Genomic DNA, 14336 nt, shown 5'->3' with positions numbered 1-14336 from the left:
ACTCTGCTTTTGGTATGTACCCATCAGAGAGGGGGTGACAACAAATGCATTACACAGCCCACACTACCACAATAAAAATGAAGCAATAATAGGGGTGCTTCAAGCTTCCTTTAGGCGTGTCCCTGTTTGTATTTCAGTTGTGGTCACAGCCATCTAATTGTAGATTTGCATTGGGTTGCTTCCTACTCTGTTCACTTCACCTGTCTGTAGAGGCCCCTCCCTGTCTGTAATCCCACCCTGTTTTCCACTCACCTGTTGCAGCTATATAGGGGGCTGGGACAAAGACAGGTCTGGATTGTGTTTAGCTGGTGGAAGGTCAGCTCACAAAGAGGGATATCGCCATTCAGAGAGTCTACATACACTTGAGAGGTGAGGATGACGTCCACGGCAGATCGACTGGCCCATCAGCTGAAGAGGGAACAAGGCATTGGCACCAAGCAACAGGCAGTGACGTTCTTGGGGCAGGATTATGAGACTCTTCGCCAGCAGTGTCTGAAGAGTGGACGCCTGTTTGAGGACAGCCACTTTCCAGCTGAGGGCAAATCACTGGGCTACAATGAGCTGGGACCATACTCATCCAAGACCAGGGGTGTTGTCTGGAAAAGGCCATCGGTAAGAATCCACTGAGAAGGAAAACACAGAAATACACACTTTGTACTGTAATATTATACTGTGGTTAGTGAGCTTGGCAGTGAGTGTTGGATGTTCTTTTCTTTTTCTTAACAGCAGCTATTTAATCTTTTTTGAAGCAGGGAAGCAGAAGTGAAGACAATACATTTAAAGAGTAGCTGTAACTAGTTACTTTCCAACTGCTGAATTTATGCCTCAGATACTGAACTATCATGTACAAAAAACTGCTAAATACTCCATTCACGATAGTAATAATCAAAGTGGTCGAATAAACTATGAGTATTACATGGTAAGGATTTATTCTGCCTTTTCAGAGCTTACTTAAATGATCTTTGTGCGACCAGCTGCTGCATGAAATAAAGCTGATTTGAATATGAAAGGTCAGACTCCGCAGGTTTTTGAAGAAAGCAGCTCCAGAATTGTGTCTTTTCAAACAGAAGCACAATAATGTGTTGAATCACAGTAATTCTTCTGTATGTGTCAATACTTTTAAGGGTGTATTTTTCTTTTAACATAGTCATCAAATAAAAATCATTGAATGTTATTCAACCAATCCATGGAAATGTTTCTCGAAAACTACTCTCTTAAATGTTCATCTCTTTGTGGTTGCTTGGTGCTCTTCGTAGGAACTGTGCTCAGACCCAAAGTTCATTAACGATGGAGCCACAAGGACGGACATTTGCCAAGGAGCTTTGGGTAAGCGATGGGAAAGAGGATGGGTACATGATGGGCGGATGAATGATGGTGTGTTTTGGTTTTTAAAAAAGAACCACAAAAATGCCTGGTCGAAACCCTCCACCCATTCTGTTATTAAGAGGGGGTTTGTTGGCACATGCTCCACTGTGGTGAACACCACATATTGCCCAATCTCATATCATGTATCTGCTCCTACTGTGTAGGTGACTGCTGGCTTCTGGCTGCAATAGCCTCTCTGACTCTAGATCAGCGAATCCTGGCTCGTGTGGTGCCCAATGGACAAAATTTCACAGAAGATTATGCCGGGATATTTCATTTCCAGGTCAGACAAAGGCCTTCTTCATCTGACCACCAACACTGACTTTCCAGTGCTCTTTTTATTTTACTGTCTTTTTTCATGCTATGTCAGACCATAGAATGAGGAGTTATTTTAATAAAAACACTGGAGTAGGGCAGTACAGATTTGGGGGCCAATACAGCGATCCATCTTGCACAAGTTTTGTTCATATATTCTGGTCAATTTCAGTTGGTTCATTCAAAAATAAATCCCCAAAATATGTTGTGCTTGTTCTCCTACAAAGCTGATCAGTACTTCCCCCTTTGTGAAAGCAAGTATCTTGTGCCTGAGTATTTGAATTTACTGACAGGAGTATTTTGTTCTCAGTTCTGGCAGTTTGGTGAGTGGGTGGACGTGGTGGTCGATGACCGTTTGCCCACCAGAGATGGAAAGCTGCTGTTTGTCCACTCAGCAGAGGGCTCCGAGTTTTGGAGCGCGCTGATGGAGAAGGCCTATGCTAAGTATGGATCATTCCTCTCATACCTTTTGCTTCATTAAAACATACAATATATAGTTGGTGAATCTAATCACATCCCTTTGTGCCTGACAGGGTGTATGGCTGCTATGAGGCCCTGTCAGGAGGAAACACTATTGAGGGCTTTGAGGATTTCACAGGAGGAATCGCAGAGGTTTACTCCTTGGACAAGGCTCCACCAAACCTCTTCCAAATCATGCAGAGGGCCCTGCACCTGGGTTCGCTGCTGGGTTGCTCCATTGATGTAAGTCTTATTTTCATGTTGATTTACATGCAAACAAATATGTAACAGCACTGATGTCACGAAATTGAAATGCTTGTTCTTGGGGCTTTTAGATCACCAGTGCCTACGAGACAGAGGCAGTGACAGCTCTCAAACTTGTCAAAGGACATGCATACTCAGTCACTGGTGCAGAAGAGGTACACAATTCATCTCAACTGTTGACAGTTTGTTGTTGTTTTCTGTCTTATTATTGCATGAAAATCACATTGCCCACTGATGCTCTCTCTCCCAGGTTAATTTTCGAGGCAGGTCGGTTCAGCTGGTCCGTGTCAGGAACCCATGGGGTCAAGTGGAGTGGACTGGGGCGTGGAGTGATGGGTAAATAATTACATTATAGATCCATTAACCATTGATTACTTTCTGGATTTTCCCATGATTTTTTTATCTTTTCAAAATTAGATCCAATGAATGGAACTACGTCAGTAACGATGAGAAATCAAAGTTGAACAATGTGTCTGAAGATGGAGAGTTCTGGTAAATTCATTGTGTTTAACCTTTCATTTATAGTATAACAAATGTAATATTTTCGCTACTTTGTTGATGTTGTACTACATCACTAAAGCAACTACTAAGTCTCAGACTAATGCTAGCAAAGTGATTGGAAGTTTTTACGTGACAAACAACACAGCATTGTCTGTTGAGAATTGTGTTCCTCTGCTCAGGATGTCCTATTCAGACTTCATCAGGCAGTTCTCCAAGCTGGAGATCTGTAACTTGACCCCAGACACACTCATGAGTGATGATGTGGGCCACTGGAATAACTACCAGTTTGATGGGATGTGGAGGGTTGGCTCTACTGCCGGCGGCTGCCGCAATAACCCAGGTAGTAGGGAAACCATACGTATGTCTGAGCGTGAAGTTCTGTTACACTACTTCAAATAAAGGATTACACCTTTCTGTGTTCCAGCCACATTCTCATCCAACCCTCAGTTTGTGGTGCGTCTGGAGGATGTGGATGATGATCCTCTGGATGGGGAGGATGGTTGCACTTTTCTGGTGGGACTGATGCAAAAGGATGGACGAAGGCAGAAGAGGCTGGACCGCAACCTTGAGACTATTGGATTTGCCATTTATGAGGTGTCTCAAAATCATCTGATATTACATTTGAAATCTCAGTATTTCACTTTTAACTTTTATTTACTGTAAAAAAATAATTTTCTAACATACTTTGTCTCTTTCCTTTTTACAGGTCCCAGATGAGGTCTGTATTTGTACTATTAAATGCTCCAGTTACATGAGCACATACTAAAAATGTCTTGATTGCATTGTGAATTTCTGAGTAGCTGTTTGTCTGACATTACAATTGTTGTTAATCTTCAGTACAAAGGCCGCAGCAATGTTCACCTGGGTCCGGATGTCCTGCTGCGACAGAGAGCTGTGGCCATGTGCAGCACCTTCATCAACACACGTGAAGTGTGCGACCGCTTCAAACTTCCCCCAGGAGAATACGCCATAATTCCCTCGACCTTCAAACCTCACAAGAATGGCAGCTTCATTCTCAGGGTGTTCTCAGAGAAACAGGCTGCAACCAGGTATCTCTGTTACAGTAACATACAGACTGATAATGTAGCTTATACAGCCATCTGGTGGACAAAGCCCAGAAGCCAGTGCCTTTATTTTACTCTTGAATTCAGTCAAAACTTACTGTAAATGCCAAAATGCCAAAAGAATGTGCTCAAGCTGTGCATTTCTATTTTTTCAGTCCACTGGTGGAGGACATTGATGCTAAAATAGAGGAGGTAAGAACATCTACAGAATGATAACCTTGCATGCGTTAATGAGAAATGGTTTGTTCTTAGTCCTGACATTGCCTAAAATATGATGAGCTAGTGCTTCTATTTTACAATAGTGACACAGTCTTTCTCTCACAGGAGGAGGTATCTGAGAGTGATGTGGATCCTAATTTCAAGAAAATCTTCAAGAAGATTGCAGGCGACGTGAGTAAAGCAACATGAGAGCTGACAGTAAATGAGATCCTTAAACAGCTCTAAACCTGGATTACAAATTAAAATCCACGTTATAATATGCATTTTCCAAACAGGACATGGAGGTATCAGTCTTTGAACTGGTTAAAATTTTGAACAACGTTGTCTCTCACCGTGAGTACATCAATCTCCGACATACATTGAAGTGCAGCCTTTTTATCTTCAGTGACTTAAGAATTGGAGCTTTCTGTGGTTTGTCACTCTCCTGCAGGGGCTGATATCAAGACAGATGGCTTCAGCCTAGAGACGGGTCGCCTTATTGTCAGTCTGCTGGATGTATCCTCTTTAAAGGAAATTGTTCTGCCACAGTTGCTGTTTTGAATTTCAAAGTTGAGTTTCGAAACTGTGATCCACTGTGATCTTTTTATAAAACTTAACATTTTCCAGAAAGATGAAAGTGCCATGTTGGGACTGATGGAATTCCACTTGCTCTGGAACAAAATCCAGAAATACCTGGTAGGTTGTGAGTTATGTGGTTTTAAAATGAGATTTGATCATGTTGGAACACCTGGCTGTATCTGTTAACACAACACATGGATGTCTGGGTCATATAGGAGATCTTCAAGAATCATGACTCAGACAACTCTGGCACCATGAGCTCCCATGAGATGAGATGCGCCGCCACTGAAGCAGGTAACAAACACAATGACATGATGAATCTCTTAGTTATTAAATTTAAAGAAATTTAACTCTTTAACACTGAAACAACTGGTTTTAATTTATGGCAGCCTCATCGTTAATATATTCTAAAAGACAAATCATTTCCTTTTTATTATTACCTTACAGCTTCTGATATGCTTTGCTGCAAAGCTAACTCCCCACCAGAGGCTGTTGTTCTTTGACACAATTCACTGACTAAATTAGCTATTAAGGTATATTGCCCACAGACTGGTTATCATTGAACAGAGTATGCCTGTAGTTGACATACAAATAAGCATGCCAACTGTGATGCTATGTAAACACAGTATTTTGCTTATTTATCTGGATTGTATCCATCCTAATAATAGGATGTCGTTTGTGTGTGGGTAACATGAGCAGGCAGTTACTGGCAGACTGGATAAGCCAGTTAGAGGACTTCCTCTCTGCAAATAAATGCCATTTATGTATGCTTTACCACAGGAACAAAACAACCATGGGTGAGGCTGTGTAACATAACTAGGCTTATTCAGGATCAGAAAAATAATCTGCATGTATGAAACTGATCCTACAAGCTAAAAGGAGATGATAAGTGACTATTTTCTTCCCCAGGCTTCAACATCAACATCGCTGTGCTGCAGGCCATTGTCAGTCGTTATGCTGACGCTCAGTATGCTATAGACTTTGACAGTTTTGTAGGTTGTCTCATTAAACTGGAAATGCTCTTCAGTAAGTGTCAGCAAACACAACAATATCACTTTTCAGTATTTCTCATATTGATCTGTATGAACTCTGTATGAGAGCTGTGTTTGTTTACATCACCATCGTATCTTTTTTTCTGCCTCTCAACCAGAAATGTTTAAGTCTCTGGAAAGCGCTGACTCAGGGAAGATTGAGCTGGATATGCAACAGGTGTGTGAGATAATAACAAAAAAAACCTGCTGGTTTTTGTCAGCATTTGTAGTTTCAACAGCGTGTGCTATAATTGTGTTTCCTGTTACAGTGGCTGTGCCTGGCTATCTACTAACTCTGGAGACAAGCCAAACAATCACCTCTTTGTGATATCTGCTGGAGGAGCCCAATCAATTAACCAAATATTCATTTCACTATACACTATATTCCTGCTTAAAAATGGCTAAAATGTATTGATAGGATATGATAATGATATTCGCTGAACATATACATGGAAAAAACATCTTTCCAAATGTTTAGATGTATTTTATATCATTCACTTTTTTTTTGTGCAGTAGAAACATTTGTCTTATTGGTGCTTTGCTTTTTTAACTGTTGCAAAATGTCTGTCACATGATAGAAAATAAAGAAACTAAGAAACTATGCCCTCTGGACTATCAATATTCATAAAATCTTGCACAGATAACAGACATTAAATGGTTAAAATAGTCTGTGATATGTCAGATGAAGTATTCATATAGTTGTTTTCACTGTTTATTGTTATTATTAATGCAATTATAGTAACTGTGGTGTTTAGCAGGGCCAAATTAAGTAGAAGTATACTGTATTTGATATACTGATCAAATTGGTACCTATCCATCCATGTGTGCCACATCTGGGCCGATCATGGGCCATCAGTCAAAGCCAGATGCAGAGTAGGCTGGATGAAACAGGTGAGCTAGAGCAAGTCTGGTAAGAACAATAAAGGGTGTGGAGACAGTTGAGCTGCATATATGACACAGAGCCTGTCTAACCGCACACACATACGAGGAAGCAGTCGTAGAGAGACAGAAAGCCTTGCAGTCTTTTAAAATGTCCGGCATAGCAGCTAAACTTCAGCATAACCGAGAGAAAGCACAAGGGATTGGATCCAACTCCCATGCTGTGAAATATCTGAATCAGGACTATGAATCCCTGAGGGCAAGCTGTCTGGATCGAGGACAGCTATTTGAGGATGACTGCTTTGAGCCTCTGCCCTCATCCTTAGGCTTCAATGAACTTGGACCAAACTCCCACAAAGTTCGGGGCATTACCTGGAAAAGACCAAAGGTGGGTGCAGTAGGTAGATGGAAACATCTGCTGAAAGTGGGTGGCATGTGGCTGCAGTTATTTTGCATGCTTGAAATACAACCCCTGGGCTATATTAGTCCAAAAGATTAAAATCTTTTTAAAACTGGAAATCGTAGATGGAATTTTCTTTATTTGCTTTGAAAACATAATGCATATTTGTGCATAGTTTTTTTGTCTCTGCTTAGCCACAAACCAAATTTTTGAGATTGTATCTAGATTGTATCAGCCAATATGCTGTTTCTTATTGTGAAACACTGACAGCTTCTCAAGATTTGGCTTTAAAAGATAATATTAGAAGCCAAGTATGCGTGAAGTGTTTGCACTGATTCTGAATGTAAAGTGGTAATTGTTTAACTACAGTGCATCAGGACCCAAAGAGCCACCATTGATACAGTATATATGAATTTTTTTATATCCAGCAAAACAAAATTAACCAACTGAGGGTGGATACAATATTAAAGGCCAACAACAGAGTGCTGATGTGAGAAAGCATTACAATTTGACTCAATTTTCACTCCTTTTTTTCTCTAAGGAATTGTGTGACAATCCACAATTCATAGTTGAAAACGCCACCAGGACGGATATTTGTCAAGGAGCGCTCGGTAAGAGACACTCACACACACACAAATTCCTACATTCTTCCAACAATGTATGTTAATCACCTGTTTAAAGCGACATTCTGTTATTTCCCTAACGAGTCACATTCAAATGCATTTTGATGGCACAATTAGATATTTACAGTATTTTACAAAGAACGCATGATATTTCTATCGTCAACCATTTGAATAAATTATTTTTGCATGCTTATCTTAGACTGTCACGGATCTGCAGATGTGAATAAAGTATCACACTGTGCATTCAAATATTATCCTGCTTTGTTTCATATCTGGAAGCTGTCTTTAGCAAGTGTTTTTGTAACCTCATACCACTGAAATAAAATCCAAACCTCATAACTGCTGGTAAATGCCTGTGCACTGACATCAGATGTCACTGTGTACAAAACATCTTGCAACAACTCCTTCAGGGTCTACACCCTGTCTGGCAGAATTAATGCATATGTGGGAGAGACTGAGCTGTTTGCAGCTGACAAGCAGTGAGAGACGAGACAATAGCCATGACTTTGCACAACCGAGGTGTGTGTGTGCGGACTGCATGCCTCGTATATTTTGGAGACGTGTCATAATGCCAAAATGAAACTGGCATGTGAGAACCTGAAATTGTCTGGCTGTTACATGACATTTCAAACAGGACTTCCCTTTATTGTTGTGCTCAGGTGACTGCTGGCTCCTGGCAGCCATTGCCTCCCTGACTCTCAACAAACAGGTTCTGTCTCGTGTTGTCCCCCATGACCAAAGCTTTGAGGAGAACTATGCGGGCATCTTTCACTTTGAGGTACAATACTTTGACACACACACACACACACACACACACACACACACACACACACACACACACTACAATATCATTCTTTTGAGGCTAAAGTGGCAAGTTTAATTTGACTAATTGCGTCTTCTCCGTGGCTCTCAGTTCTGGCAGTTTGGTGAGTGGGTGGACGTGGTAGTTGATGACCGCTTGCCTACCAGAGATGGAGAGCTGCTGTTTGTTCACTCAGCAGAGGGTTCAGAGTTTTGGAGTGCGCTGCTGGAGAAGGCCTATGCCAAGTATGGAAGAATGGAACATCTGGATACCTTTGTTTCAGTATCTTTTATTCTTGTGTAGCTATTCATGAACTCATTTCCCTTTAGGATAAATGGATGCTACGAGGCTCTTTCTGGAGGCAGCACCACTGAGGGTTTCGAGGACTTCACTGGAGGCATTGCTGAGAGCCATGAGCTGAAAAACGCAGATCCCCACCTCTTCAAAATCATAAAGAAGGCCTTGGAGAGAGGCTCCCTTCTGGGATGCTCCATTGATGTGTGTTTGAGCTCCTTTTTTCACTCTCTTATATATATGGTTGGTATCCTTGTGGTATTTGGTAGTTTTTACCTCACAAGCTTTTTGCTCTCTCTCCCAGATTACCAGCTCGGCCGACTCAGAAGCAGTCACCTATCGTAAGCTGGTGAAGGGCCATGCTTACTCTGTGACAGGAGCGGACAAGGTGAGGAAATATTTGTGTGTGTGTTTACCACACAGATGATCCAGGTACAAGTGAAGCTGCAGTGGCTACCATGTGTGCTTTGTACTGTAATAGATACAATTTACAACATATAACATACAACTGATTTATTTGCTATATAATCCCCTTTTATTATATTATATATATATATATTTTTATATATATATTGTCTCCTTTTTGCTTCCCTTTTGTCTGGCTAAAATTAATTGATACCTTATTCTGTGTCAGGTGGAGTACAGAGGAGACACAGTGCAACTGATCAGGATTAGAAACCCGTGGGGTCAGGTGGAGTGGAATGGAGCCTGGAGCGACAAGTGAGTATTGTGCACTTCTGGGGAGAAATTCAATGAAAATGCTCATATTACCTTTGAGTAATGAGCTCTAACGGTTATCATTGCCAGCTATTCCAGAGTATACTCTAGTTTTGAGCCACACTAGCAGCACAGGGCTCCATAGGTTGGTAGGTCCACTGCTTTGATCCAGGCTGAAACATCTTAACAACAACTGGGTGGATTGTCAATTCATGGTCCTCAGAAGATGGAGCCTTTGGGGACTTGACATGTAGCACCAGGTTAAAGTTTTCACTTATTCAGACTAAACATCTAAAGGGTGGATTTCTATAAAATACGTTGATGATTCCTAGATAATGTATACTAATAACTTTGGCGATCCCAACATTCATGATCCCCTCAGGATGAATTGTATCTTTGAACGTTTCCTCTGGCATCAGCAGGTTAAACATTTCAATTTGTCCAATATTATACTTTTTTGTTTTAGGACCAAAAACCAATGGCATTCACATTGGTCTCAGCTTGTGTTTGGTGCTAGTTAGCAAATGTCGGCATGCTAGTAAACAGACACAAGCATGGTACACTATTAAGTCATTCCAACTTCCTCTGTGTGTGTTTAGCCTTTACTGAAAATTAATTTAACCTGTCCAATATGTGGTTTAACTCCCTCCAATACTGAGCTCTGGAGGTTTCACCATCACAAGTATGTTTTGTTATAATCTCAAGGTTTTGGTTATGACAAGTGACAACTGACACTGTTAACTGATCGGCCAACTGCTTTCAACTGCTGCTTATAACTGGGCTTTCCCATTTACGCCTCTTGTGTTGTTCATAAGAGGACCCAGCCTTAAAGACATCCACACCATACCCTCATCCAGCCTTTGTTTGGACAACGGTATTGTGTGTATGTGTCTGTTTCATGCATGTAATATACACAGACACACACCCAGAGGAATGGCTGGTATATCCTGTCTTGAAAAAGTTGTTACACAGACTCTGGTTTGGAAGCTTATTCTGGTGCCCGAGGTGTAGGAGTGTGGTGCGATTCAGGTGCGAGCCTGTACTTTATGTCTTCCATGTTTTAACTTCCTCACACAATCTAACTAATAATGTACTGGCACTTTTTTCTAGTTCTTCTGAGTGGAGATATGTGAGCAGTGATGACCGGGCAAGGCTGACCAACCGTTCTGAGGACGGGGAGTTCTGGTAAACCGCACTCAAAACTGATATACTTTATATTTTACTGATACTCCAGTGAAAGGAAAATAACATTTAAAGGAAAGGATGTGATAGGTTTTACTTTTTCTTTGGTTCCATTTATAATAATTTCTCCACAGGATGTCATTTTCTGACTTCCTGCGCCAATATTCTCGCCTTGAGATCTGCAACCTCACCCCTGATGCACTCACAGGGGATGAGTACAAGAAATGGGCAGAGTCAGAGTTTGAAGACACGTGGAGAAGGGGCGTGTCGGCTGGTGGCTGCAGGAACTATCCAAGTACGGCTAAATCTTCCCTCCAGATTTGAATCCAGCATTGGTGAATGTGTGTCATTTACCAACTTACAGTGCATACAAGCACCTTGCTAACCCTTGCTTCACTTCCTAGATTCCTTCTGGATGAACCCTCAGTTTGTCATAAAGCTGGACGAGGTGGATGATGATCCTGATGATGGTGAGGAGGGCTGCACCTTCATCGTGGGCTTGATGCAGAAGAACAGGCGCCGTATGAGGAAAATGGGGCAGGATATGGAGACCATCGGCTTTGCCATCTATGAGGTAAGGAGCTGCCTTTAAGATGATAACGTAAGAGATAATACTCACTGCATACGCAACATTTGCACCTATTCTGACATTTGGATTGTTTTTGTCTTTTTCCAGCTGCCTGAGGAGGTATGTACACAAAGACGAAGACACCCATTATTCATGAAGAATGACAGGAAGAAGAAACTGCTGCATTATTGTTAATTCTTCACTCCTAAAAATGTAAAATGTAAAAAAAAAAAATGGGAGGACAGAAAGAAAGAAGGTGTAGGGCGCCCTCATGTGACCATCCTGCATGTGTGTCATTTCCCAGTACTCTGGCAAAAGGCAAGTGCACCTGAAGAAAAACTTCTTCCTGCGCAACTGTTCAGCAGCGCGCTCCGAGACCTTCATCAACCTGCGAGAGGTGTGCAACCACTTCTCTCTTCCCCCCGGAGAATACCTCATCATCCCTTCCACCTTTGAGCCCAACAAGAACGGAGACTTTTATGTGCGGGTGTTCTCTGAGAAACAGGCTGATTTCCAGTACGTTCCTTTCACACACAAATAACTGCAATTTCATAATGACAAATAATATTAATAATTGTAGCATTCAAAAGAATTATATAACTATGACTTCTGGTTGCTTTTAGAGAGATTGATGATCCTGTAGAATCCCATGTTGAGCAGGTAAAATCATATCCCTTCATATTTATGCTTTTAAAGGTTAATATTGATATTAATATTTCAACAAATAATAAAAAACTTTGTCATCTCTAGATTGATATTGATGAAGATGACATCAGTGACAGATTCAAGAGACTGTTTGGACAGCTAGCCGGTCATGTAAGTAGGCATAAGATTTGACACATTATCTTTTCAAATCATCATTCTTATGATCTTCTTATCTTTGTTTCATTATGTTTCTTAGGATGTGGAGATTTCTGCATTCGAGCTGCAGAGAATCCTCAACCGAGTGGTGACGAAGAGTAAGAGAAATCCTTTTTTTCCTCCTCCTCTTTCAGGCAAGTTCAGTACATGCAACAACAATACATCCTTGTGTTTTTGTTCATTTTCAGGAGATGATATCAAAACCGATGGGTTCAGCCTGTCGACTTGTCGCAACATGATCAACCTGCTGGATGTATCCTCACTCAGGAATCCACAAAATCATTAACCTCTCAACATCTTGTTCGCCCTTTTATTGCCTCTTTAAGGGCTTTTAAGGAATAGTGTGGCCTTTTGTGGAAATGTTATTGCTTTTGCCAAAAGTTAGATGAGAGCAGCTGATTAAAACATAAAACAGAATTTCCTATTGCTATATGATGTTTGTTTTCAAATTTTAATTTACGCATTTTATTCAAATTCCACCTTGCATATTTGGTATCTTTGAGAATCTTATTAGGATCTGTGGATCTAGACTAGACAAGAATTTACAATTGTGATCTATATGTACTATGTAAGAGTTAAAGTAAGATTATGTGTCTGATGAAGGGCCAAACCTGCCACCCACTCTGTGTGGAGCATGTTACAATCTTCCTTAACATACTCTTCAAAGAAAGATGGAAGTGGCAAGCTGGGAGTGGTAGAATTTAAGATCCTGTGGACAAAAATTGAGAAGTTCCTGGTATGTTATTAGTTTATATTGATATTAACATACCACGTGTAACAAAGTTTATTACTAGAATGGTAATAGCACGTATTAACTTGTTGGGCTCTCCATTAGGATCTGTACAAAGAGAGAGACGCAGACCAAAGTGGCTGTATGAGCGCCTCCGAGATGCGGATGGCTGTCGAGGCTGCTGGTAAGAAGTCCATTTCACAAATTATATTTCTCTATACTCCTCTACCCTATAAAGAGTTACAAAGAGTTGGGGCCTGTGGCCCAAAGTTAGCTAGCCGTAATGTTTGACTTGGTCCACCAGATGTTTCTAGAAAAAGAAAATGAAAGATTTATTTAAAAAATGTATAAAATAAATCACTGTTTATGCTGTTTTATTTGTTGTGAGGTATTTTTTTCTTTAAATACGTAGCAGCAAAAAACTGGTGTTTGCCTGTATTTTCTAAGTTTCAGTTTTGGCCATACAAGGGGAAAAGTTTGGAGTTATAGGGACAAGAGGATAGAGGTTACTGGTTAGATTTTCATGGTTTGTTGTTTCATTAACTTTTATCTCTAACTTCATCTTTTCTCATCATTCTGGCAGGCTTCTCTCTCAACAACACTCTGCATCAGATAATTGTGGCCCGCTACAGTGAACCAAGCCTCACCATTGACTTTGATAACTTTGTGGGCAGCCTGATCCGCTTAGAGTCACTCTTCAGTGAGTTCTTGTCACTGTGACCATATTTCTATTCTACAGCCATGCAGACATTATATGGAGTTACAATGTTTTATTATTATTGTTTACAGACACCTTCAATACCCTGGACAAGGACGGGGACGGTGAGATAGAACTGGGTTTTATGGAGGTAAGAGTCGAGATGTGGTAATGACACAGAAATATAAATGGTTTATGGACCACTCAGTGACTTGTGCTTGTGTTTTCATCCACAGTGGCTGAATCTGGCGATGTTGTAGAGCAGCACTGACTGTTAACAGCTGAAGACTTGTGTTGAAGAGTCATCATATCTGAATATGCTGTATTTTTTTCTGGTGAATGGCGGTTTGTGTCTTGTGTAACAACCTAATCAATAGTTACTGATTTTCAGGGGAAATAATTGGACTTTGATTATGCAACAAACTTAATAAAGGTTTAATGTGTCCCACAAATAAGATTCTGTTTGTTCAGTATTCAATAAAGATTTGCAGTATTATTATATAGGATGTATATATACAGTATATATATGTATACAGCCAGCAGCTGGTGAGCTTAGCGTAGCATAAAGACTTGAAACAGGGGTTACAGGTGCTGGTAGGCAGCTTTTTTAATGTTTGGACAAAGCCGAGCTAGCAGTTTCCCCCCTGTTCCCAGTCTTTATACTAACTAAGCTAACCTGCTGTTTGTGGTAGTTTCATACTGTGAGAATTATGTCAATCTTCTAGTTCTTTTAATGCATGCAAGATTTTTACTGCCACAGACACTGATGAAATATGATCAAAGAAATCAAAAGGCGTTTGGGAATTA

At 40.7% G+C, this 14336-nt stretch overlaps 2 protein-coding genes across 2 annotated transcripts; both read left to right on the top strand.

The window, feature by feature from the left end:
* The first annotated feature begins 212 nt into the window (after positions 1–212).
* On the top strand, positions 213–6377 carry LOC127375768 (calpain-2 catalytic subunit). Its single transcript, XM_051422020.1, has 21 exons — positions 213–612; positions 1257–1326; positions 1530–1648; positions 1991–2124; positions 2214–2382; positions 2475–2558; positions 2654–2739; positions 2821–2895; positions 3084–3244; positions 3329–3498; positions 3611–3622; positions 3742–3953; positions 4124–4160; positions 4293–4358; positions 4463–4520; positions 4618–4682; positions 4794–4862; positions 4961–5039; positions 5655–5771; positions 5896–5954; positions 6046–6377. The coding sequence occupies exons 1-21, from the start codon at positions 376–378 to the stop codon at positions 6067–6069; spliced, it is 2103 nt and encodes a 700-aa protein (XP_051277980.1). The 5' UTR covers positions 213–375; the 3' UTR covers positions 6070–6377.
* Positions 6378–6720: 343 nt separating this feature from the next.
* Positions 6721–13984, top strand: LOC127375761 (calpain-2 catalytic subunit). The gene is made up of 21 exons (XM_051422008.1): positions 6721–7043; positions 7597–7666; positions 8338–8456; positions 8592–8725; positions 8810–8978; positions 9079–9162; positions 9409–9494; positions 10602–10676; positions 10808–10968; positions 11078–11247; positions 11350–11361; positions 11546–11757; positions 11865–11901; positions 11992–12057; positions 12143–12200; positions 12291–12355; positions 12770–12838; positions 12938–13016; positions 13416–13532; positions 13622–13680; positions 13766–13984. Exons 1-21 carry the CDS (start codon positions 6807–6809, stop codon positions 13787–13789), a joined length of 2103 nt encoding a protein of 700 aa, XP_051277968.1. The 5' UTR covers positions 6721–6806; the 3' UTR covers positions 13790–13984.
* Positions 13985–14336: the final 352 nt, after the last annotated feature.

This window comes from Dicentrarchus labrax, unplaced genomic scaffold (genome assembly GCF_905237075.1).
Source record: "Dicentrarchus labrax unplaced genomic scaffold, dlabrax2021, whole genome shotgun sequence".
Classification (NCBI taxonomy): domain Eukaryota; kingdom Metazoa; phylum Chordata; class Actinopteri; family Moronidae; genus Dicentrarchus; species Dicentrarchus labrax.
Note: the sequence above shows the minus strand (reverse complement) of the source record. Positions and strands in the feature narration are given on the sequence as shown.